Source organism: Gavia stellata, chromosome 4 (genome assembly GCF_030936135.1).
Source record: "Gavia stellata isolate bGavSte3 chromosome 4, bGavSte3.hap2, whole genome shotgun sequence".
NCBI lineage: Eukaryota > Metazoa > Chordata > Aves > Gaviiformes > Gaviidae > Gavia > Gavia stellata.
The window spans coordinates 68981913-69007786 of record NC_082597.1 but is presented as its reverse complement, the minus strand read 5'-3'; the positions used below and the strand labels follow the sequence as shown (position 1 = coordinate 69007786).

At 49.5% G+C, this 25874-nt stretch overlaps 2 protein-coding genes across 2 annotated transcripts in view; one reads left to right on the top strand and one right to left on the bottom strand.

Moving 5' to 3' along the window:
* The window catches only part of CACNA2D4 (calcium voltage-gated channel auxiliary subunit alpha2delta 4), a 130799-nt gene that overhangs the window by 77505 nt on the left and 27420 nt on the right, over positions 1-25874 (top strand). The gene's annotated exons all lie outside the window — the stretch shown is intronic.
* LRTM2 (leucine rich repeats and transmembrane domains 2) lies at positions 2845-9535 on the bottom strand. Its single transcript, XM_009821504.2, has 3 exons — positions 9469-9535; positions 5145-5735; positions 2845-3299 (listed from the first exon to the last, which is right to left on the bottom strand). Exons 1-3 carry the CDS (start codon positions 9533-9535, stop codon positions 2845-2847), a joined length of 1113 nt encoding a protein of 370 aa, XP_009819806.1.

Below are 25874 nucleotides of genomic sequence, written 5' to 3'. Positions count from 1 at the left end.
TCCCCTGTCTCCCTCCCATTCATTTTACCTCTAGTCTATCCCCTTAAAAACAATCTCTCTCTCTCATTCTCTTGCTCACTCACACACACACACACACATACACACACACATATATAGATTCCATTTTTTTGTGCAATATTTCACCATTATTTGATGCAAGTAAAATATAGATCTATAAATATACCACTCTGACTCAAGTCCCATTTCAAGTATGATTGCGCAGTCCAGTATGGTAAAGGGAGAAGTTCCCCTGAGAGGGAGGTTGGAGAGAGGTTTGGATCCAGCAGGCAGAGTCTAGTCCTGGCTTGCTGGGAATGTGGAGCAGCAGTAACACACATACGGAGTCTGCAGTGCACTAGTTCTGCCCTTCAGAGTGGGCTATGATTGCAGCAGATGGGATGGTTGGAGTGGCTATACAGTGCATGGGAGAAGAGTCCTTCCTCCTCACCTCCTGCTCCTCCTCCTCCTCTTCCCCACAAGCAGTGTGCTGGGAGTGGGGGTACAATGTGTACACACACTTGTGAGTGGACTGCTTCTCTCAGTCCTTCTTCCAGGGCAGCCTGGTCTTCTGCTTCTTGAAGAACATCCTCCCCTGCCCCATGCATCCCTGTATCAAAGGGAAATGGTGCTAAAACAGTGCAAAGCATCGTATCTCTTTGCCTCTGGTGGCCCTGGGTAGGCCAGGAGGGATTTTGCCACTGCAGGCTTTGATTAAAGGCTTGTCATTGTGTGCCCGTGGGTCAGTACAACCACCTGTCTGGGACCAGAAGGGGGTGAGGAGTCAGCGTGCATCGCTTCCACAGGGATCCAGCAGCAGCAAGCAGGAGGGCTGTGAGACGTCCGAAGGCATCGGGATCCAGCTGGAGCAGGGGGAAGAGGTGACGTGCCCTGGCAGGGTCCACCTGCAGTGCGTGCTGGGCTCTGAACACAGGTTGCTAGCGAAACACCCTGCAAAGCTGGGCTGGCTGCCAGCTTGTTTCCTGATGGCAGGGATCACACCATCCACAGGTACTGCGGATGCACGACCTCCGGTGTCATCTTCCTCGCCCAGGAATACCCACTGTGATGGGTTAGAGCAGGTTACCATGGCAATGTGCGCTCTCCCCTGGAGACAGCATTTTATCCCACTTCCAGTGATACAAAATGAGTCCTTATGTTGAGTTCCTTTCATTTTTTTTTCCCTCTCACTTTTTTTTTTTCCCCCCTGTCAGGTCAGAAAGAGCTAAGACTAATAGGAGGCACTGCAGTCTGAGGGCTTTAAAGTCTGGTTGGGAGAAGTCACCCTATGTGACAGTGGCAGTATGCACAGTTGTGTGTGTGGGCACACTCATGTGCAGCTGTGGATGGTGAGGGGAGTGTATGCGGGCTGTGCTGCCTACTGTGCCAGACCCTTCCTGGGCTCTCCCACCTGTGCCACGCTGTGGTCCAGGTTTCAGCTTTCACCTCAAGACCCTCCAGAATTGTGCCCCCTCTCTTCAGTTGCTCCAGCTGCATAACCATACTCCATACACCATGCTTGCCCCTCTGCCAGCCGCGCCAGCTCTTGGGTTGTGTGTCGTCTTCTCCCGCCACCTTCCCCTAGGCTCACGCTACTACTCAGCACGGCTTACACTGCCGAGGCTGGTAAACCACCTCCTCCCCTAGTCTTTCCTGATGACCCACTTCTGCTCTGCCAATCAAACATTTCCAAGTACAGGCTTCATATCCTTACCCTCTCCATTTATCATAGAAAACATAAAACAGATAACAAGAACACAGCTTATTTTTTTCATGCTGTGTACTTATTTCCACAGACTCATGCTGTAACCTTAATAACTTTGCCTCTCTCTGTCCTCTCCTGCCCATTTCCACTGGCTCTGCACTATGGCTGAGATGTTTTTGTTAGCTCCTCAGTGGCAGGGTGCATGTGTATTGTCTGAAGCAGAAGGTGCTATGCACTGTTATGATGAGAGTAAGGTAAAGTGGCTGAACGTATTCATGGTTGCACACAGAGGGCAGATCAGCATGGGCACATGTGGGTCTGCGTGCGCAGGTGGGGTGCCTGGATGTTGGGAGCTGGGGCTGACTGCACGTGTGTGCTGGGATCAGCATGAGTCAGTGTGTGTGTACAGGAGGACAGCTCTGTATCTGTGCACCTATAGCAGATGACGTGTGTGTGTCAGATTGCAGATTTGGACTTGGCCAGGAGCAAAAAGAGGGACATTGTGCTCCCTGGCAGCATGTTAGAGTGATACAGATATCTTTCCACCTTTAAAAATGAGAAGGGAAATCTACCCTTGACTGTTGCCATCGCCTAGGGACCTTCCCTCCCTTCTAATGTGCTCTCGGCAGCACTGACATATAGGGTGGGCAGCAACTTACTGTGACACAACAGCAGTGACCCTAACAGTGAGGCATGGACACTTCTGGTGTCCTGCTCCTCACACAAGCTTTCACAGAGCTGCTCTCTCTGTTTGCAGAGAGCTCTTGACAGGATATAGGACAACTCAGAACTGAAGCTGAGAGGATGACACAGGTTCCCAGAAGGTGCCAGCTGCCTCCACAGCAGGCATGTGAGAGAAGCTCTGTGCAAGGGCATGAGGCACAGCAAGCACTCGAGGTCTGACTCTACTTTATTTGTCTGGGAGGGCCCAAGGGTGAAAGGGCACAAAATGGGCCTGGGGCAGAGGAACAGAAATTGAGCCAGATGCCCTGACCCCCCAGAAGCATGTTGCACTACTTGGGTGAGTGGAGCAATAGCACAGTCTCTCTGTCTGTCTGGGAAGATGTATTTTGGAAGGACCCCATGCTTGACTGCTCTCAGGTACCTTTGTTCATTGCTGTCCCTTCCTTCCTAGAAGAGTTTCATGCCACGGAAGAGATTTGTTTTTGCTCTTCATGTTCACCTTCTGTGTCACCCATGAGTGGCTGCCTCTTCTTCAGCTCCCGGTGGTACTTGGCCATGAGGGAGGCATAGATGCAACCGTAAGCAGCTGCCACCACCATCATGATGCAAACAATGCCGCAAACCACCCCTGCGATGATCACAGTGCCAATAGCCCGGCGCACGCTCACAGGCCTATATCGCTGTTTCTGAGGGCATCCCACACTGGGCTCCACTTCTGTTTCTGAGCCCGATTTAGATTTGGAAGGAGTTGGGCTTCCTTTAGTGCAGGGTGGGCCAGTATTGTCCAGCACTGTAGAGCTGTTCTCATCATCCAGCTGGGAGCAGTAGTTAAACATTTCCATGGGCACCATTCGCATATCCTTCCCTTTCAGCTCCTTGGGCAGGGTACATGCCAGCTGGTCGATTTTCCCACCTGTCCCAATAGAGATAATAGGAGTGAACCACAGTTTCATGCTGGTACAGTGACAGCAGAGCTAGATCCTCTAGCTGGGTAAGTTCCTATGACTTCATTCACACCTGCTAAGGATTTGCCCTACAGAAGTCAGGTATAGCAGCATTATGGTTATCAAGTGGGGAACTGTTTTATTATAGCAGTGGGGCTGTAAAATTCAGTCCCTCATGCGTGAATGCATTGCTGAGTAGAGAGAGTATTCAGAGAGCTTCTTCCATCCCCAAAAAGCAGCCATGATCTAGTGAAGGATGATTCTAGAATTCGAGGGTGACACGGAGGTCAGGAGGTGCTGCAGACCCCCATGTCCTGCCAGATCCTCCTTGTCAAAGGTGGAGGGAGGAAGGAATGGCTGCACATCCATGCACTGGGCAGAAAGAGCACACATGGTATCCTTTAAAATGATTGTTTTGCCTAACTGGGAGACATTTTGTATGCCTTAGCCCTCCACAACTGGAACAGCTTCAACCATGGCAGCTTGCTGGGATGCTTCTGCCTAGGTTTGATTTGACAGCAGAGCTCACGGTGCATGAAGTTTGCATAGACATCTTTCAGGACAAGACATGAAAACCCTCTGAAACCCATCTATTAAGTCAGCCTCATACTGTTTAGTGAGTTACGTAAGTGTCAATAGAACCATTTTAGAAAAGGAGAAACTAAAGCAAAAAGATAGGACCAGGCTGTATCTTCTCAAAATAACAACAGACACACAGTCCCATCTTCTAACAACTAATCCATCCCCCCTCTGTGAAAATACTGACAGATGTTGAAACAAATGCTTGAGTGAGTTTGGGCAATTTCTGTGGAAGGGGAAAAAAAAGCGAAATTAACTCCATGTGCTTTCCATCGACTCCGTGATATGAGAGTCAAGAAAGAAAACAAAAAACCCGAGGAAAGTGGCACTCATCTGCTTGTTTGATTCTGCTCACACAAATGCATATTTCAGACTGCAGGGTAGCCATAGGTGTGGATAATCTCTTTGCAGCATGGCTGTGATCAGCAGGGATGTGACAGCTGACTGTTGCTATATGCATGATTTGAGACCCTTTCCTACTTATTGGCTCCAGCGACAGAAGGTCAGGCCTTCAATCGTCATTCCTGTAAAATGTGCCATCTTTCTTTGAATCGCAGCTCCTGAAAGCGTGTCATCCCTTCAGCATTCACGCTAAGTGATACGTACCATTCCAGCCTTCCATATTTCGAGGAAAAGCTAGAAATACAAACTTGTCAAAAACTGCTTGTTTTGAAATGAAGGTTTTATAGCCAGTCTGACTTGGGCCCCAACTTGTTAATTTGAGCGTTTGGGTTTGACAATATTAGTTGCAGTATTTTGCTAAGTGGAACTGTCTCCTATGGTTCTTTTGTTGAAAGCAAACCTGATGATTTACAGCCAAATCTGGCTTTTAGTTCTTCCAGCTTAAGAAAGAGAATGGGACAGTTATTTTCAAGCATGAAAAGCATTTCTTCTCTCTAGGCAGAAAGGGTGAGGGGAACTCATAATCCTAAAATTTTGATGTTACTTGAGGAAAGTTCTTTCCTCTAAAAAAAAAAAAGTAATCTTTCAGATTGGAAACAAAACAAGGAAATAGGAGACCTGGGGCTGCAGAGGGCTTCTCAGCCTGGCAGTGTTGGTGCAGTGGCACTAAACTGTCTCTTAGCATTCTAGCATGGTCCTCATGCGCCTTGGCTAAGATCTGGCACTCACATCAGCCTGACCTGCCAGATGTTTCTGCCCATGTTTCTGCCCTGCCTGCCTTTCCATGGAAACCCAGCGCTTCCACGCTTGGCTCCCGCTGTGCAAGCACCTACCTCGGTAGGAGAACCACTCCATCCAGTGCTTGAAGTCTCGGAGGTTGCAGTCGCATTCCCAGGGGTTATCCCCAACTTGGAGTTGCTGCAGGCTGGTTAGAGGTTCGAAGGTCACCCTATCCAGGCTCTGCAGGCGATTGGACCTGAGAGAGAGGGAGCGGAGAGCAGGCAGGTCGTCAAAGATGCCCGAGGGTATCTGGGCCAGGCCATTGATGGAGAGATCCAGCTGGCGCAGCAGGGCCGTGTGTTGTAGCAGGTCCTTGTCCAAGGCCCGGATGCTGTTGTTCCTCAGCTGGAGCTCCGTGAGGTTCCCCAGGTCACTGAAGATGTTCTGAGGGAGCTGGTCCAAGAAGTTGTTGGATAGATCCAGCCTCTGTAGGGCAGAGAGGTTGGAAAACACTGCTCCTGGCAGGATGCTGAGTTTGTTGTTGAGAAAGAGGAAGGTCCTGGTGTTTGTGGGGATGTCTGAGGGGATGGAAGAGAGGCCCAAGCCGCTACAGTCCACTTCCAGGTTGCCACTGTTACACTTGCAGGAGGAAGGGCAAGCAAAGAAGGACTCAGCAGCACATAGCGACAGCCAACAGCCAAGCACTGGTAGGTGAAAAGCAGGGGAGAGAGAGTGCATGTATTAGAGCAGTGCTTTCCCATCCTCACCCATTGTCACCTTGAACACAGCTACGGCTACAATATGACCTTCACAGCAGGACTCTTCGCTGCAATGCCCTGCAGTGTAATGAGCTTCCTCACAGCTACATCCCTTTACTGCTGGCCTGTACCCTGGCAACATGACTTTCCTCTTAGCATTTTTTTATGAGCAAGCAAGTAAATATCCTTCCATTTTCACAAGGAAGTAAGACTGCTTCCCAGAGGACTTTCCTGCCAGATACTAGAGCACTGGAACCTGTCAGAGGAGAATGGAGCAGAGAGCAATGGGAGATGTCACCTCTGATAAAGGACAGCTCTTTCTAAACAGTCAGGATTGAGAGAGGACGGCCTTGTATGTATTTAAGAAGCTCTGTTTTTCAGAAATAGAGATGTTAATGAAAAGCTTTTAAGAAAAATGAAAACAAAACAACCTACATCTCAGTTTTGCTCCTGCAGTTTGGATCTCAGTCTTTGTGATAGATCAGACTCAAGTCTAAGTTAGCGTCTGAATCAGGGTATATCATTTACTCTCCATATCCACAGTGTGTTGTGTAGGCCTTGTGGCAAAAGGCTTTTTTATGAATTAGATTACATTACAAAAGGATGACCAAGAAAGCTATTAAAAAGCAGCAAGGAGACCTTAAACCACTGGACACCTGGTACTTGCCATTGCTCTCAAAATAGTTTCTGAATCCCATAGCAATAGCCCCACAAGCATCTCCTCTGACCAAAATTGCCCATAGCAATGGAGATGAAAAAAATTGCAGGTTGGTAGTTGAAGAAAGGGGTGTTAGGAAGAGAGTTAGCACACACCCCCTTTCTCCTGCAGTCTCAGAGATAAGGTTGGACAATCCACAAACATTTTTAGAGCTGTAGTGGATAACCATTCCAGACAAGAGTCCAAATCCTGTGAGTGGTGTCAGGGCACTAGTTGCCAATCCTCTCTGGGAGCCAGTGGCTTTTAAAACTCTCATTTCTGTGACAAAGAAGCATCAGCAACTGGAAAGCAAACTTTGTGCCTCCTGTCATTAGAGGAGTGGGAGTTATGTTTAAGCAGACTATGTAAAACATTTGCATCCTTCATCTTAATTCCTTTTGTGGAATCGAGAATAATTTCTGCAATGTGGGAAGCAAATTCAGCTCCCTCGCGTTTTGTAAGGTGACAAGTTTGAGCATTTGACTAAAACTGAAACAGATTTCTCTCTTCATCATGCCCTATCCTCTCTATTTCTCACTTTTCTTCAGAGAATGCAGTCACTTGGAGTTGGTAGATTCCTTTTAGGGGTGAATGGTAGCTAAAGTGGATGCCTTTATTGTGTTGCCGTTCTTTCCTGGACTAGAAACCAGATTCTTCTGTCCTGTTTTTTACTGAAGAACCAACAAGCAGGTGTTTTGTTTCTTAACACCAAGGGAATTGGGAAAGGACTATCATAGGAGAGGCAGCCAGTGGAGACACATGCTATGGAGAATCTCTGCCTGTAACAGCTCTGCAGTCAGCCATGCTCTTCCTCTCTTCCCTCATGCCACTCTCTCTAGAGTTTAGTCTGACCCATACCCCATTTTTTTTATATCGACTTGGCTTCTGTCAGTGATGCTGCCTTCATACTCAAACCCTGTCATCCTGCATAGGGCCGTTTTGAGTTGCCAGCGATCCTTGTGAGAACTGGCAGATTTGTGGACTGGTAGCCTAAGGAGAACTACACAGTTTGGATCCTAAGCTATATGACTTTATTAAGGACCAAGGGATAAATTTTCAGAGAGAGTGTCTCAGCTCGTTTTTATTTCATCCATTTTTCACAATTCCTTCAAGAATTTTTTTCTGTCCTACAGTTGAGATCTCAGGTGTACATCAGCCCAGGCTGTGACAATCTGTGTGCTCTTTTAATGATAATTGTGGAACCTTCTGGTGACATACAAAAGAGATCTTTACCCTGAGCACCTCTGTGCTTTCTTGTCATGCGAAGCTTGGGCTCAACAGCAGAGTCTGCCATGAAAGCAGATCATAGCCTGTGGACTGGCGCAGTGCAGGTGCTGTCTGGCTGGCTGATATTTAATTCCGTTCAGAATACATTGCATTGTTGTAGGGAGAGAATTAAAAGAATGGGAGCTAGAGTGGGGAAGGGAGAGACCCGTGAGTCACTCAAGTGACCCCATCTTTTCCTGGATGCTTAACAGAAGTACAGTATTAATAATAGATTGACAGCTGTGATGATGAGATAACACTTAGCTGCTTTGTACACCAAGAAAGGCAAGAGCAGACCGTGTGTAATGCTATACAGGTGGCATTCTGTTCAGGGCTTATCTCTCAAAATGCCTACCCGCCACCAGCCCCGACTGGGTGACTGTGGGGTTCCACCAATATGTATGCTGGCACTGGCTGGTAGGAACAAAGTCTCAGGCAGCTGGCTGTGGTTGTGTTCAGGAACTGGATTTATGCCAAGTTTCTACAGCCATGTAGGATGTGCCAAAAATGTCTTGTTGTTACCCATATATTGCTTTGTGCTTTTGGAAATATTTTACTAAAATCATGCAGAGTAGAAGGTCTGACTTCATTTTCAGTCCCTGCAAGAGGTGCATCCACTAGGATGTGAGCCAAGACCAAGGAATTTATTGCACTGGTTAGGATGTAGCTCTATGGGGAAGAGAGACAGGGAAGCAATAGACAGAACTTGAAACTGTGTTCCAGCCCTACAGAAGGATGAGTAGTATGTGTTTTTGTGTTAGGGGAAGATGAAGTTACTTTGTGGGGTGTTTGGTGACTCTAGTAGGTGGCAGAAAGCTGATCCAGGTATATCAGATTAAGTCTGGACTCAGTAGCATTCATTATAAATAATTTATACAGCAGTCTAGTCTGTGAGGATGGATTACAAAGATGCCTGTTTTCTGGAGAAGAAAATAATTCCCCCAGCTTCTTAGAATGGTAGCCCCAAATTTGATTGGGGGGCAGGAACAAGGGAAACCACAGACCTACTTGGCTGCCTGGGCATGCAGTAGTGATGGACACTCTCCAAGTGCTCCCCTTCCTTTGCTGTGGTCCCCAGATGCTTTGCTGAAGTGCAGGTACATTCCCTGAAGACCCACAGTGCCCTAGCAGTCTCTGCTCTGCACTCAGGGATACTGTAGCAGATGCCCCGGTCTGCTGGGAAGATGCACAGGCTGAATTTTTACAATTCAATTTAAAAGAGATCTTCCTTATTTACAGCTTGATTTTCACTACACATGGCAGTGCCCAGTAGGAGAATTTTGCATTTGTATCCTGCATTCCCTTCTAAAATCTGTCATGACTTCTTCTCCATGAAGAGCTGGAAGCCTTGCTCAGCAGTCTACATATAAACCCCTACTACAGAGAGGAGTCTGCATCTTACAGGATGCTGATCTGAGAAATGTTTGGGGTAGATCTTTGTGCAGTGGTATCTGTCTCACTGTTTCTCACCTGCCAGGCCCACTGGAATTCAGAAGCAATCATCACTCGCTGTCCCACTTTAAGCCCATCTTCAGCTTTAGAGTCTCGCTCTCCCTCCCAGATAGCCTGGCCTCTAAAGGAATCAGGAATTAGTTCAAACATCTCCATTCTTAGCTGTCCCTCTCCCCTATTCTTAACCCTGATGTGACCTATTTTCGTTCCACTCCCTTGACAAATAGGATCATCGTACTTAGTACCTGAGTAGGCATTACTTACGACAAGCCTCTTGCCACCTCATGAGGAACCTGCTCCTCCACCGGTGGCCAGCAGTTGTAGGCAGCATTGTTGTCTTTTCCAGCGTGTCTTCACATCCACCAGCCAGCCTGGCACACAGCCCCAAAGGGAGGAGGAATGACCTTGTAGCCTGCCTGCCAGGTCCTGGAGGGGGAGAGCAGAGCAGAGTGGGTGGGATTCAATTCCCTGGGCGCAGGATGCGGGGCTGGGCTCAGTGTTTTCCTTTCCCCTCCCCAGCTAGAGTTTTGCCTTTGAGGCATCAGCTCCATTTTGGAGGAGAGATGGAGGATGTTCAGGAGGCGCAGCATGACGAAGGCGCAACGTTAATTCACTTCGAGCCTCACAGTGCAGAAATAAGGCCTGATTCACCTAAGTGCCTAAGAGACAAGCCTGTGCTTGAATAGCGTGCCACAGTAGCTAGATTAGCCTCACACTCAAGGTTAACCTGACGAATTGCTGAGGTGACCCTGCCAAGGCAGCAGACTCCAGCTCATTCCTTCTCACCGCCACACGGGCTGGTACCACCTGTGCATCCTCTCCCTGACGCACAGCTCAGGCTCACCGAGGTCTGGGCACCAGCGGCTGCCAAGCCGCTTCTCCCTGCCCTCCCCGTGTTCCCCACCAGTGCTTCCTTTCTGTTTTAGGGTAAAATGGATGTGGTGCTTCGAGCAGGGCTGAGCAGATCACAGCTTCAGCTTGGGGATTTCACACTGCAGCAACTGCAGGAGCTGAAGAGCGAGCAAGCCTCGGAGGAGAAGGGAGGACCTGGGGCGGGGGAGACTGAGTGGGAGTGTTGAAAAGAGAGGAATTACATCTTAATTAGAAGAAGGAAAAATGCTCAGTCTAATTAGAAACCCAAAGACCATAAACTCTCCCCTGACAATAAGTGACTGACAACAGGTTCCTCCTTCCCTCCCACTTCCCTTTTGGATACAGGCAAGCAGGAAAAGAGGAAACACCATGGACCCTCCTGTCCCCCTGCTTGCTCTCTGATGTGCTGCCCACAGTCACAGCAGCAGTTAGATGGACACATTTCAACCAGGGTACAGAAATAAACCATCCTCCCTCCCCTCTGAGGGGCTCTGACAACATCCACAGCCCTTATTTTAGCTGGGTGCTGCACTCCCACCAGGACACTCTCCCCACACACGTGCCAGCTGCTCCCCCTCCCCCAGTCTCCCATGACTGATAGATTTTATACAGGAGTGTAAACCACCAGGAAATATTTAAATTAGTATCTCGGAGAAAAATACGAGCAGGTTCAGTGCCTGCATTTTGCAAGGCTATTTAGATCGTTTACCCAAATGCCAATGCACCAAATAGGGGAATAACTCTCACGGCACCGAAACCAATCCAACCTTCACGCGCTGCAGCCCCCCCACTCCCCAAAGCAAGCTGGAGCCCCTTCCCTGCAGTCCCTACTGATGGAGAAGCCGCAACAAATAGCTGTCACCATTCGGTGCTTGCACTTGCCCTGGCTGAGAAGGGGGACTTTCAGCCTCCTCCATATCAATGTCTCCATCCTAAATGCCACCCCTGAAGTCTCCTGTTCCCGGCTGTTGGTATCGACAAGGAGGATGAAAAGCCGCAAGCACTTACCTTCAGGGTCTCTGCCCGCAGCCACTTCCACCCGACTCCCGGGGCACTGCCCAATTACAGCCTCTTCCTTCCCTTCCCTCTCCCTCCTTGACTTTCACTCCCCGGCAGCAGGCTTTCTGTGTGCTCTATTTAACTCCCTACAGCACAGGAATAAACGGCAGAGTTAAGCTGACAGCCACAGAGCCTTATCTGCCTGCTGGATAGTGGGAGTCGATCAGCTCCAAATCCCGTTGCCGAACAATCGCGTCCTTGCTCTCAACATCAGGGGCTGCCTGCCACGCTCTGTCTTTCCCTTTTCCCCATCTTCACTCCATCTAACTTTGTCAGGGTTATAGATAGCTCTGTTCCTTGTGCTCTTGCCTTTTGGCTCTGTTTTGTAACACCCCATCTGTATCAGCTGGCTCAGCTCCCATCAGGGGGGCTAAGCTTTTAAAAAAAAACAGCTTCCTTGGGTGCTTCGTGACATGGCTTCCATCTGCGGTCTCCCCTCAGCCCAGGCTCCCACTCAGGCCAGGGCTGGTGTCTCCCCCACCCCACTCGCTGCTCTGTGCAGTTCAGCCATGCTATCCCCAGCGACAGTGGGGGGCTGAGAGCAGGACCAGCATACCCGGGCGTGAGGACAGTGGTTGAGTCAGAGTTTCTACCCCTAGCTCCTTCTGCTCTGGCAGGGCAAGTCCAGTTCTTGCACTCATTTCTGGTACCTCACAAGCGCCTCTTTCTCTCAGGTGGCACCAAGACTCAAGCACAGAGTGCAGGGTGGGAGGAGCAGCCATGTATAAATAAGCCCTTTCCCTATGTTTAGAATTTATTACAGTGCATAGTGATTAACACCTGTTCAGGCTTTAATGCTGTCTCCTGTGCTGCAACACACACAACGATGGAGGCACCTTGATAAACCCAAAATTATTTTAAAAGCATGTCACATAAACACAACACTCCCCGCCCCATAGATAGCAGCCACCCTTTGTACACTCATATACATGTTTCTAAGACTTAAAAGCAGCTATCTTCATGTACATATGCAGATATAGTCACTGATCCAGCTTACATTTACAAATGCGTGCACAGAGTTGGGCTTGCACATGTCCTAGGGACTCTTCTGCGACACATATTTATCAACATCCATGTCTTGCACAAAACTGCCTGCTTCTCCAAGTATAACATATGCTTAGGTGGCAGAGCAGTAGATTTGAAATAGGTAGAGATTCCTGACTGCTGAAATGCAAGGGGCAATGAGCTTCTGTATCTATACCTTGAAGTAATATGTTTATGGAGAAATTTTAATTCCAAGGATCCAGAAAACCGCAGGTTCTCCCATGCATCTATTGCCCATAAGCATGTTAGACCCTTAGTGAGTAATATCCTGCAGGCAGGAGAGAGCAAGGACGCAGAGAGGATTTTTGAGAGTTTCTGTTTTAAAGGTTTTCTCTGACTTATCTTGAATTCTGACTTAATTAGCTGTTTTAGTGTGGACCAAGAGATACCTTCTGCTCTGCAGAGCACCAGGTCAGCTGCGCTCACTGCCAACGCAGCACTGGGAACCCCATAGTCCTGGGGCAACTAGCACCTGCCCACACCTCAAGGCTCTCCAGAGCACCACCAAATCTGTCTGGCTAAAAGACAGAAAAGTCTGGGGGCTTTTCCAGCAGCAAGGACTCTGCCAGACCTAGGAGTGCCCCCCATACATTACCCAGTCCAAGAGGAGAGGCACCATGCCATCCGTTCAGAACTAGCATGGCATTGCCTGCGTTTGGGGGCTCAAGGCTGATCTGCATTGCTGGAGCTCGGAATGCTCTAAAGTTACCTAAGGACTCCACAAACCAGGCGTTAGTCTTTCTTCCAGGTTTACTAGATAGGTGATTCCTTCTCCCTGGAGCAACATGTCAGCTGAATGCCCTGTGATCCATGGGACACAGTGTCCAGAGCTTTCTTGCACGTGCTTGGAGTTTAATCTCTTTTCCAGATTCTGGAGAAATGAACAGAGTAGCCTGCGGGGCTGGTGATGGCCTTTTCTTCTTGCCGTTTGATATAGGACAGTAAAGACAACTTTTTTAGTTTCAGCTTAAAGCAACAGAATGAAATCATCCGCTTCTGGCCCATGGGCTCCAGTGGCCAAAAATACACTGAGCTGAAGTGCCGCTTGGACATTTGGCCTGCTGGCAGACTCTAGAGGACTCTTTAATGAGGATTCCCCTAATTAGCTTGAACAGGGAACTTCACTGCTGGGGGGGATGCTGAGGAGATTGTAATCACTCTGCAGCACTTGCCAGGGCATGAAAGCTACAGCAGGCACTATCACTGTCTTGTGCTTCCCTTCTCCCTGCCCAGACACCAGTAATGTTTGCAGTATCACTTTAAAGCCTTAGCTTTTGTAAGTTGGGTCTTAAGGAGCACACTGTGAGGGTGGGGAGGGTTTCAGTTTACTGCATCCACATACTGTTTTAGTAACACTTCCCAATTGTGACACCTTCTATCCAAAGCTTTCCATCTGCTTTACAAATGGTTGTAGGTGGTGTTGTTATTTTGTATTTAATGACCCCTAGAAGTAAGGCTGAGGTCGTAGCCAGAAGTTCTTCTGCTCTAGGTAGGTAGATAAAGCTATCCCATTTTCCAGACAGGGACACTGAGGCTAGAGAGACAGGTGACTGTGTCACTAGGATGAGTCGCAGTCAGAAACAGAGCCCAGCAACCTCTGTCTCTGATTATCTGTCCTAGTCCTTTGCACTAACCCTTGGATCATGGCTCAGGGATCAGACTCCGTTAACAGCCTGGCTTACGAGCATTGGCAGGGCATGTGGATGACCTATATTACAAAAGGGTAGCTAACAGAGGCTGCAACAGATGCCAGCAATAAATTATCAGGAAGTACACACAGACATTCATCCCTCTCCCACACTCTCCTTGACAAGTGATGGCAAAGTCCCTTTCCCCTTTCCAATACTGAATTGCTTTAGACTTTACCAGAAAAGCAGCAGGGTGAGGAAGGGCATGGAGGACACTTTAAGGAGATTATATTTTTTTTCCTCCCCTTTCCTTGTTGCTTTTAGGATTCCTGTTTATTACCATCACCCATAATGTAGGGAGACAGTGGTACCCCAGAGTCCAGTGATTAAAGCATGTTGTTCTATGTTTGTTCTTTCATCAGCCCTTGGGGGTGAAGAGTCGGTACACAGAGGGCGGGGAGACAAGGCAGCCGTGGGGTCTGATTACAGCAGCTGGAATTTCATGAAGTAACCTGGCTGATGAGTCCTAGTGGGGAATTGTGCTCCTGACAGTACCACAAGTGGGTTTAGATGGCACGGAGGTGATGCCCATTCTTGGTCCCCCAACAGACCTAGGTCAGTCTAGCAAATTATTGACCACAAGAGGTCACATTGTCTCAGCAGCAGCTCCTCATTTGTTGTCTGTTTGGAATCCACAAGGACCCAGAGGTGGCAGCCAAGCTCAGCAGCACTGTAGAAACATACAGTGTGTGTCGCTGCCCCAGTGAGCTTCTAAGCTAAATAGCTGGGGGCTTCATGTCCAGCACTTGCTAATTTACTAACACATGTGTTCAGGATTCATTAGTGTTGTGCTGTCCCGATCAATAGAAAGCACATTTTAAATTCACACTAGAAACCCAGCTACAGAACAAATGGTGCCATCTGACTTGCAGTGATCAATCATCACAGCTAAGTAAAACACCTCATACAGAAAGCTGTAAAGTAAGTAGAAGGCGTGCAAAATCCACTCGATATTGTGAGAAGGGACTCTGCCACATTCCTGACTTGGCGTGAATAAAAATCTCACCCTATTCTCTGGGATGTGAAGAGGTCAAAAAGCTTCTGATCTTTGGAATGGCAACGTGTAGGCACCTCTGAAATGCATATGTGATTAATGTTAAAAAATGTTTCCTCTCCAAGCTCCTCCAAGAAAGATTAACTTTATCCCCATTTTATGGAGGGGTAAACTATGATAGAGGTAAAAATGGCTGCTGAGTTTGGCTGGCTGAAATTTCAGCTGCCTAGCTTTTGATACTTCATCATGAGCCCACATCAGTTCCCCACTCAGGATTCCAGAAGCTGCCAAGTCCAGTGCTTGCACTGGATCACTTGGGCTTGTAAATGCTCTCCTGTCCTGCAGAGATGATTTGTAGGGCTTAGCAAAGTTACACAGAATAAAGGAGTTTTGGCCAGGCTTTCCCAAAGTTTCCTGACAGGCCTGTGGCAAAATCAGGAGAGAAGCCAGTTTTCTTGATTCCTCAAGCTGTACCTTAACCAGGAAACATTATTTGCATCCCAAACCTCCCTGACCAATTCACAATAATGAGACTGGGAGATGTCGGGGGGGGCTGGGAATACCAAGGGCATTAGGCCTCATCAAACCCTCTGAGAAAGCACAGAGCATCCGAAGGGGAGCCAGGATGGGTAGCACTGATGGGAAAGACCCAGATTGCTTTGGAGAAGTGGGATTCCTTAGGAGACTGTGGAAGCAGGTGGGGAGACCAGGATATCCAATATGGGAGTGACAGGAAAGTCCCAGCACAGCGAGAGTGCAGCATATGGAGGAGGCCCAGAGCAGCAGCAGGAGGAGAGCTGAGGGGGCAGTTGACAGGAAGAAATCCAGCCATGTGTGTGCCAGCATCTTCTCCGAATATTATTGAATGCGACAGACCACGTGCATGTTTCCTCCATGCAAAACGGAGGCAGCTGAGAAGGGAAGCGGGTGAGGGCGTGGGAGAGGGGCTCAGAGGAGGGACACGTGAGCTGGCTACCCAGTTTCCTCCTCTTTTTCTTGCCACAGAGTGATGTTTTTGTTCTTCTCACACTGTTGGCAAAAATTGGTAACTGAGTGAGATGTGGAGGGGAGTTCTACGTGAAGACTGAGATAACATTTTCTGATCCAGCCGAGAACAGTTGGCTGTGGGTGGTGGCTTGTCACCAGCCCTGCCAATTCTAATCCAGATCCCAGTTTTTCTCTTTCTCTCAGCTGTGGAGTGAAGAGCCTTCTCTACAACTTTAATTTCCGGCAGGGGTTAATCCCATGGTCAATAGTAGCTCAGGCCCTTAATCCTTGCACTCAGCCCCTTGACAGAGGACTGCAGCCGCTCCCAACCCGGCAGGTCTGAGGGAGGCACGCTTCTGCTCCCAGCTCCTCCTTTGCACCCCGCGAGCATCCTCCAGCTCGCTGGCATTTAAAATGCTGCTCCCCCCTTCCTGCCAAGCCTACCCTGGGGGTGTGGGTGGCTGCATGGCACACCCCAGGGAGACACTGGGCAGAGAAGGCGGCTTGGTGGGAGAATCCTGGTTCTGTGGTCCTCATTCCCCTCCCCACCCCACAGACAGGTACTTTCCGCACTTCTTAGTTGGATAGTGCTCTGGATCCCAAAGTAATGTCGTTCTTGTTTTTATTCAGGTGGTGTTCAAGTAGAAGGGTATGTACGAGCCCACATTTGTGAAGGATTCTCTGAGGGCTCAGAAATTTTGAGATGACACAGTACCTTCCCTGGGTCTTTTATTAGGGGCAAAGGATGCAGCAGATCCCTAAGAGGGAAGGTGCCAGCCTGCCTGAGATGAGAGATACATTTAAATGCACAGAGTAGAAAATGGAGGTGCATCAATTTAGCAGCAAGATAGGAGAATGTAAGGTTTTTTATCAATATAAGCTCTCAGTTCACAGTTCTGTCACTGGAGTGCTAGGCCAGACATCTATCGAACAGTACAGCTAGACTGCCAAATCAAGGGGTTTCCTGATCAATAACAAGCAACCCCTGCTATATCTTACGGGGGCCAAGTCAATTCAGCCATAAGCCTTTCTCCTTGTGCTTCCTTATTCCTAGAATCAGGTGAGCTTCTGCAAGCCTGGGTGATCCCATGCACGCGAAATGTCCCACACGTGCTTGTTTACCATCATTCATGTATGCATTAGTCCAAGAACTGGCTTTGCCTTTTTTCATAGTCTGTATTCTGAAATATGCCAGGAATCCAAGCTCACTAGCCTTCCTAGTGCTTGACTCTGGTTACTTTTGCTTCTGGTGGAGGAGCCAAAGTGATGGAGAACTGCTGCCACCTAAGCTGCTGAGTGAGACTCCCTCCCCCTCTTCCTCACCCAGCACCCTGGCTTCCCTTCCCTGGCTGCCGGCCTCTCTGAATCAGACCACCGGCTGCAACGGTAGTGGCTTGCCACTTCAGCGGTTGGAACAGGAGGAGGGTGAGGGGGTAGAAAACACACTACTGTCTCACTTCACAAACCTCTGCCCCGGGCATGTTCACAGGGGCAGGGATCATCCATGCATGCACAGTGGTGGGGCAGAGGACAAGATGCCAGCAGTAGAAATCCTCTCTGCTCTTATCGTAAGGGGATTGGTGACCCAGCACGCACACAGCTCCTGGCAAACCTCCCAAGGAAAGGCTGACTCTCATTGTTCGCACACGATGCATTTATACTGAACTCTGAAGGAGACCTTTTTCTGCCTTAATGAGTTGCATAGATCTGTTTCACTTGGTTGCCACTGTGGCACAAGGTCGGCAGTACTGCCTGTTAGAGAGAGCCTGGAGCTCTTCTTCCCCTTCCCCATCGCCCCCCATCGCCTTCCCAGAGCATCCAAGAGGGGCATCCCTGCAAAGTCCACACAAACTGCATGGGGTCCAGGTTGCTGCCTGCAGCTCCAGGGGTGCCAGAGGATCTCTTAAACACACTTACACTCTTTACAAGCTGGGAACATTGCCCATAACTCAACAAGATGTGGTGACAGCTCTCACAACGCAGAGCTCCAGCCAGGATCTTTGGATGCATCTGGATTAGCACACACATCACAGCCCCATGCTGCAGAGCTTGCTGAGGCTGGGGAAGGTCTTCAAATGTGATGTGACTTTAGTTTTCTGGCAGCCACAGAAGAGATACGGACAGGGCAACATTCACATCCCATCAAAATCACTAAATGCAAGTGGTGTGGAGGGCCGAGCCCGTCTTCAGCCCCTCTGCCCCCACACAAGGCATCTCGCAGCAAAATCGCAGCAGCAGCAAACCCTGCTTTGGGGAGCACCAGCAGCAGAGAGCCTCACCAAGAGTGGAAGGAGAGCCCAAGCGATGAATGCTAAGTCAAGTTGCCTCTAACAGCTCCTCTCCAGACTCAGGATGTGGTCCTACTTTTTTATTCCTCGTGTGAGGGCATGGTCCATGGGGAAGGAAGCTTCCTAGCTTCCCAGCCTCCTTGGAGCGAGGAGCAGCATGGTAGCAGGGCCTGTCTTCAAAGTAACAGCCTTTGCTTGCAGTCAGTCATGAAGTTCAGACTTGTATGGCCCTGCTGTAAATTTAGGTCTCAGTCCTTCCTGTGATGGGTGTGAGGCATTGCAGTGCATAAATAATGGAAAGTCTCTTGTTTTCCCATTCATAAAAAAAAGAATCAAGGAAGTGTCATTTTAATTTTTTTTAAAAATTACCATATGATAAAATATGCCATTTGGCTTGCAAAGCCAAGCACTTAAATGTGAGTTAATACTTGCACAACCTTAATTCAGCCACTTGCATGTATGCATTACAACACAGCCTTTGCTTATCCAAGCAAGTACTATTTCTTTTTTTCACAGGACCCTGTCCCATACTCATAGCAAAGACACGTGATACTCAAGCTAACAATGAGGATGTTGTAATAAATAAGGCTATTTTTATATGGTCAGCATTAAATATTAAACCACAGTTTTGGCAGATGGCCACAGTCTGTACATTCCTAATTTTGCAGGTGCCCAACACGAGACCCTAGGGGCCATTTTGCAGAACTGCTGAGCACTCACAGCTGTTTTCCAAAATGCTGGCAAGCTTAGCCAGCAAATGGGTACGGTCTTGAGGACTCAATGGCACCGAGAGCCAAGAGGCCCCAAGCTCTGGTCCTGTACCTGCTGCTCCTTCCCCGTGTGGCTAAAGGGGAAGTCTCTTTTCCCTTCAAAAGCAAGGAAAATAACCACTCTCTCTTGCCTCATCAGGAGCATAAATTCTCTATCATCAGCTATGAGGCAACTGTAGCAGCAAACATCTTCAGAACACCACAAGACAATGAATAATGATGTCTTGCCTGCAGGGCTTGGATGGCAGGCAGTAAACAAATAAAACAAGCACACACTTTGCAGTACCAAAAAAAAAAAAATAACAGGCCCCTGCTTCACTCCCTGAGCACTGTGTAGCTGGTGCCCTGAATGAGGCAGCTTATGAAAATACAGCATGTCATCCTACCAGTCAGGACTGCAACCCGGTGAAGACGGCACGCTGCCCTGAACCCCGACATTTCCTAACTTTCAACTGCTTGTTTGTGCAATGTGAATAAAACCATATTTCACATAATCCCACCCCTCGCAGGCGAAGCAACTTTTTCTTCCATCTCTCCAGCCTGGAATTGAACTGGTTTATGGAAAAAAATTTTCTTCTTGCTATTAGGATGTCCTCAGCCACACAAAGCATTTTGGTGAGCCAGCATTTCGGTAAAGCCATGGCAGTAATAAGGTATGTGTTACAAGGTATTTCCATGCAGTCGGGACAGAAACATGCCATGACTCCAACGCCAGCTCCTTCCCACTGAGAACTGGAGTGTGTGTCATGGTGTAGCACTCTGGAGCATTACCCAGCTGGCAGGAGCGTCCCAGTATGGTCATTTGAATTACAGCTTGAGCCACCCAAGACTGGGACAGATGTCAAGCGGTGTAAGCAGCTGCTTGTAACCAAACATGGCAAGTGAAGGAAACTGCTTGGTCTCCCTTTTGAATCAGCAACAGGCAAGTGCTGAAGAGTCACTGAAGAACTGCCCAGAAATGCCCTCCCACAGGCTTGAGCCTCTCGCCATCCTATTCCAGCCTCTGCTGCTCCCTGGATGCTCCTGTCCAGGTATCCTTATGGCCCTGTGCTGCTGCTGGCCCTCCCTGCTCACAAGACATAGGTCTGCCTTCATCAGGCTTCTGCGGTGCTGAAAAGCCTAGAAAATCCTTTCTGCATCAGGTTTAGAAAAGCCAGAGGAAGGGCAGGAAGCTGGAGTACCTCATGAAGCTATCTGAGCTGGGAGTACACCTTGCTAGTGTGTGGCATTCACTTTGCTGGACGCAAGGGTAAAGCTATGATCCGGTACAAAAATTACATAAGAGGGCTTCTCCCCTTTCTCTTTGCAAACAGCCCCTTTGCTCAGGATTTACCATAATTCCTCCAAGTGGGCAAGATAAGATACACTAACAGAGACTGCACTGATGTCTGACAGGGAGACAACTCCCGCAAGCCTTTCGCTCATGTGGAATAATTCCCTTGCAAATGTTGTTTGCCCACAGCAGTTAGAGGCAGATCCACCCCCCACCCCACAACAGACCTGAGCGACAAAGCTCAGAGGAAAAATGGTCTGCAATTCTGGAAAAGCACCCCCTCCTCCTCACTGCTAGTATTGTCCCCTGCTTTGTGACAAGTCCCAGTGTGCCTTTAAGGGTCCCCCTGTCTTTCAAGGGTTTCTTTCTATATACTCTGCAATAGCAGCTGCTCCAGTCCTTCCCCAAATGAGATCTTCATTTCTCCCTCCATCCTTGGGTGGCAGATCAGGCACCGGCAGCAGAGCTGTGCTGTACCCTGCTCACTACTGTTGCCATTGGGGATGTGCTGTACGTGGCACATTCAGGCTACCTGACAGTTCACATGGCGGGCCTGAGGCCCAGCTCGGTCTTGACCTGGTTGGAGCAACAGCTCCAAACATCCTTTCTCCCCAAACCAGGAAAGTTCCCATTTTACACGTCTCTCTTAATTAGCATGAGATGCAGTGGCATCAATAAACTGGGCAGGCAGCGGGAAAAGGGGGACAGAATGCCCTAAGTGGGATGTGTGTGTGCACATTTGTGCACGTGTATATATGCACATGTGTATATATGCACACACCCACGCTAACTTTCACATATATACCCCTATCCATAGGCAGCTTCACATCAGCTCATTCAGGACCTTATTCTCCCCCCTTCCTCCCAGGCAGTGCTGGAAAAGGCTGTGAAGTTTCCCTGTGCTGTTTCACCCCCACCCTCAGTGCTGTGCCTTCCGCCCAAAAGTTCAGAAATAGCAGGCTCAGCCTGCAGGGATGCTGGAAGCAACTTGGGACTTATTTTTGGCTCCACCTGTGATATGGCATCCTTGACTTCATGTCCTGTGGTCATGTTCGTGAGCTTTGTGCATGAAATTGTACATGTACACACACACACACACACACACACACACACACACACTTAAACATATACACACTCCTCATCCTAAAGCCTGTTTACCGAATGCTTGACTTCTCCAGTTTTGGTCCTCACTTCTCCATTTTAGATTGTTCTTACTAAGGCAGCTGAGACCAAAATGATACCCAGCAAAGCCACCATGGGTCAGGTGAGTGGCAGCATCTCACACACTGGCCCCTCTCACAGCCCCGAGGAGGGGACAAAAGCCAGGGCTCTCCGGGAGCTGCCCGGTCCCTGGTGACCACAGCGCTTAGCCTCAAAGCTGCACCTGAGCTGCCCGTGCTGCAGCAAAAGACACGGGTGCCATTCACAGCTGGGAGAAGTTGCTCCCAGCTGCCCGCACTGAAACTGGACTGGAACCAGTACCAGCAGCCTCTGCGGCAGGGTTGTCATTCTGCGTTATCGAGAAGATTGCTGCCCGTCAGCCTCGCACAACCGAGACTTCTCTGTTTTGCGGTCTGGCAGACGGTGCCACCCCTGACTGCCACTCTCCTCCCCGGGGAAGCCCGTTCCTTGGGGGGCAGCCCCACTGATCTCGCATAGCTGGGGAGGGGGGGAATACATAAGAGAGACATCTTTACTTACCTCTCTCGGGCTGAGATGCACCCTCCTGTGAGAACGGCAGCTCTTCCAGCGAACCTGGTACAATCCCAAAGCAAATCCAGCAGAAAGTCCCTCCGTCGCCAGCTGGGCTGTCGGTGGACCCTAGTTGGCAGGAGCCCCTCCTAGCCAGCCGCTCGCCCTGCACGGAGGTCAGAGGAGCTGCACGGCGAGATGGCAGCGTGGGAAAGGGACTGTAATCCTCCGTAAATAATAAATAGGGGGAGAGGGAAAGAGAGAGAGAGGCGGGAGAGGGAGCGACTGTGCGCGGCGAAGTGACAGCTGGGGGTACATCTGCGATGGCAGCAGCACACGCACAGGAGCGCGCACAGACAGTGCAGAGGAGTCACCCCGCCAGGCAGGCAGGATCTGCTCTGAAACACCCGGAGGAAGGAGCCCGGGAGGTTTTCATTTCTCTCAACCCATTCTGGAGAAAGGGCTGTTTCTGTCAGTCCCTCTCTCTCCCTCCTCCCTGCCTTGCTGCCATCTCTCTCCGGATGCCGGGAGCCGAGGGGCTTGAGGAGGTGTGAGGAGATGCCCGAGCCAGGGGAGCTCCCCGCAGCCCCTCGGGAGGCAGATTGGTCAGGCACAGGTTATGAGAGGAGGCACCAAGCCGAACGCCTCCTCCCCTCCCTCCATCCCTCCCCTGCCTGGTATGGCTGATGACAATAAACCCGGAGAGAAAGGCGTGAGGAGGAGAAGGGACGAGCCTGGGTTTTGTATAGGGGTGAGGCGAGCGGCTGCAGTGAAAGGGAGACAGCGGGGGAGAAACCGGGGGTCTTGGGAGCAAGGCACGCCCTTCCCACCCGTGCTCCAGACACGGTGCGGGGAGGCAGTGCTTCTGACAGACTTAACAGAGAGGTGCCTGCAGCAGGCTGGCCGCATCCTGCCCGGCCACAGTGGGCGTCCCCAGCAGCCGAGCACACAGGCTGCTCTAACGCTTCCCTGCTTGGACTCAGCACGACCTGTTGTCTGCTTCGTGGGGGATTTGGGGAAAACTTAGCAGTGCTGGCAGGAGGTAGCTGGGACGAGGGGAATGGGTGAAAGAGAGGAGCGTTTGCACCCACAGTTCGCTCCCCTGGATTTGGTGTGCGGTGGGGAGAGCGTGCTCAACCCTATGTCCAGTGCAAGTGTCAGGTGCGGTTACATCCATGCCACGGCAGAGGCATCCCCTGCCCTCCCTGACACAGCCTGCTGGTACAGGGGTGCGGTAAGCACCCGAATCCAACCCACTGCCTCTTTCAGGCTTCCCTCTGTGGTCTCCCGCAGGCTCCTGCAGCCTGCCCCCCTCCCCCCCCCCAAATCAGACCCCTCGCTTGCCTTCCTCCAGCTTGCTGAGGACCTCGGTAGCTCACGTTTGCAAGAATTACTATTTTGCTGATCCACTTGAACTGCTTTTTCTGTCAGGTCCAGTAGTGTAGGCAGGCTGCCCTTAGTTTGGGCTTTCTGTTCCTTTTAATTTGCTTGGAAGTTATTATTTAAGTAACATTTTTAGTGGACTTCAAGTAAAATTCTGAGTGGGGGAGGTCCACTGCTGGCTTGAGAGGGAAAATGGGAATATTTCAGAAAATGGGAATGGGGAATGCAAATGGACAGTATAGGCAGGGCTGCCCTGCTGCTTTGGTATGTTCTTCCGTTCAAATCACGGGCTCTATTTAACTGTTGGACCAATAGCCATGAAAACAGGTTTTTGAATGGCAAGGTACATCTTGATAGGCCGTCTACAGGATGTAATCTTGCGACTTTTTGTTACGCCTTTTTGTCGTGCGGCAGGCCCGAGAATGAAATCTTGGGGAAAGCTCCTTATGAGAATGGCATGTGGATAATCAAGGAGACAAGCCAGGGAAGGCAGACAGAAAGAGAGACAAGCAGAGGACGAGCTAATGAGGCAGACATGCTCAACGGTGGGATGAACAGATGGAGGGGAAGGTTCTTGTCTCCACGATGAATGGCAGCACGCGACCCCAGAGAAAACCAGCTGCAGCCATGTAGCGGGCACTGCTTGGGTTTCCAGGCAGGCAGGCAGGGTGCCTGCTGGTGGGAAGTCGTGCAGAGGTCTGGGTAGCTCATCGACGTGGTGAAGCAATGTCTTACTATGCAAGGTGTGCAGCATTGCTTGTCCTCGTGTTTTATTTCATTGCTAGTTTGCTACAGTCGCACAGGTTGTTTGCACATTAGTAGGAATAAAACTATTAGCCACGGTCTTTCCAAGGACTCTATGGTTGTTGCTGGGCTGCACACCAGGGCCACTCATCATTTCACGGACCTCGGGTCTTCCCGTTCCTGCAGCATAATCTTTGCCACTAGAGCAAAAGGGCTTATTAACTATCAGTTGTACTTTGGAACAAGCAGAGAAGGGTTTATTCCAGTTTTCTCCCTCTCACCTGTAGCATCATCCTCACCTCAGACTGAATCACTGTTTTCCTCCTTTCTCCCTGGCCTCACCAACAGCCTGAAGACACCTGGGCGACTGTTTGTTACTAGCACCAGGAGAGTGATTGTGGCCTGTTTCTCCTCAGCTCCCATGTCTTCCTCAGGTCACCTGAATGCATGGAAGTTTCTCACAGTTCTTGCCGGAAGCTGCCAATCCACACTGACTGGTGAGGAGTGGTGCTGCCAGGCAGGAGCATGGAGCAATCCCTTTAGTATGGTTCCTTGTGATGGGTACCATCCAGACAGACAAACTTGGCAGAAAGGCAGAACAGCCTCCAGCTTTGCTTTCAATGACCTCTTCAGACTGTGCCATGACGTGAGGAGAGTGGTGCTCACCGCAGCTCCACAGGGAATAGCTAGACACATGTGTGGGACTGCTGGGAAGGGAAGGAAAGAAAGGGCTAGTGCAGAGAAGGTGAGTAAGCGCAAGCCCTATGGAGAGGTTAGGGCTGCAAAGACTGCATCCAGAGGACAAGGCTTGCTGACAGATGGCACAGATGGGTTAGACATGGCTGTGAGTGATGTGGAAAGAGGAAGAAGACAGCTGGGAGACCCTGCTTTCTGTCCCTGCCACCGGCCACCAGTGCGAGCCCCCAGGTACTCTCCTTCCTCATGTTGCAGGCACCTCTGTCCAAGTTCAGTACATGCTACACATGCCTCTTGGGCAGAGGCAAGGATTTACAAACAGGAGCTAAGCTCCCTTTGAAGAACAATTTGAGGCTAGATGTTCCCGCTGGCAAAAACATGAGCCACTGAGTAAGTCTGCATTGCAAGGTTAGTTACATAGGTATCAACTCCTCTTCAGGTCTCATAAAAACTGTATGTCCTGGGTAATGCTCAGTCCCATTGATGTGATCTGCTGTGATAAGGGAAATAACTCTTTCTTGACATGGTTTTAAATGATAACGATGAATTTATTTAAAGCAACATACCAAATTGGATGTGTGGGCCTCATTGGACTCAGCAGCAACAGCACCGTTTGCCTTCTGTCATGGATTGCCAATTTGTCAGCAGGGACACACAGGCTGTGATAGCCCTGCTGAAGCTGATGAATCTTCACCTGGGCTGGACTCAGCCCCGTCCTTCCTCCTTTGTTTGCATTCTTTGTCTTGTCTGGTCTGTGCTCTGCGAGGCTTAGGGCAAGGCAGCTCTACAAAATCATTCCTTTCCCCCACGTACAGGCAGTCAGATTCAGTCTACAGCAGGGAGAGCTGGATAAGAAATGTGCCTGTGAATGGGATTTTGTAAGATGTACTAGCAGTGGGAATGTGACAAGGACACTGGTATAAAAGGCAGAGCTGATGCCAGGTGCCAGAGTCTCTGTACATGCTGCAAGAAAATATACCATTACATACTCCAGTTTTAATTCATACCCATCTGAATTACAGCATCAGATCATACTGTTAACTTAAAAGCACCCACACGGCATGATTCAGATTTAAAGGATCTGTTTCCCCCTTTGAAGCTCCTGCTAATTCAGAGGAAATCTGTAGAAACAGCAACACTTCATCCGCCTGATATTGGTGGTTGTGACAAAAAGCTCAA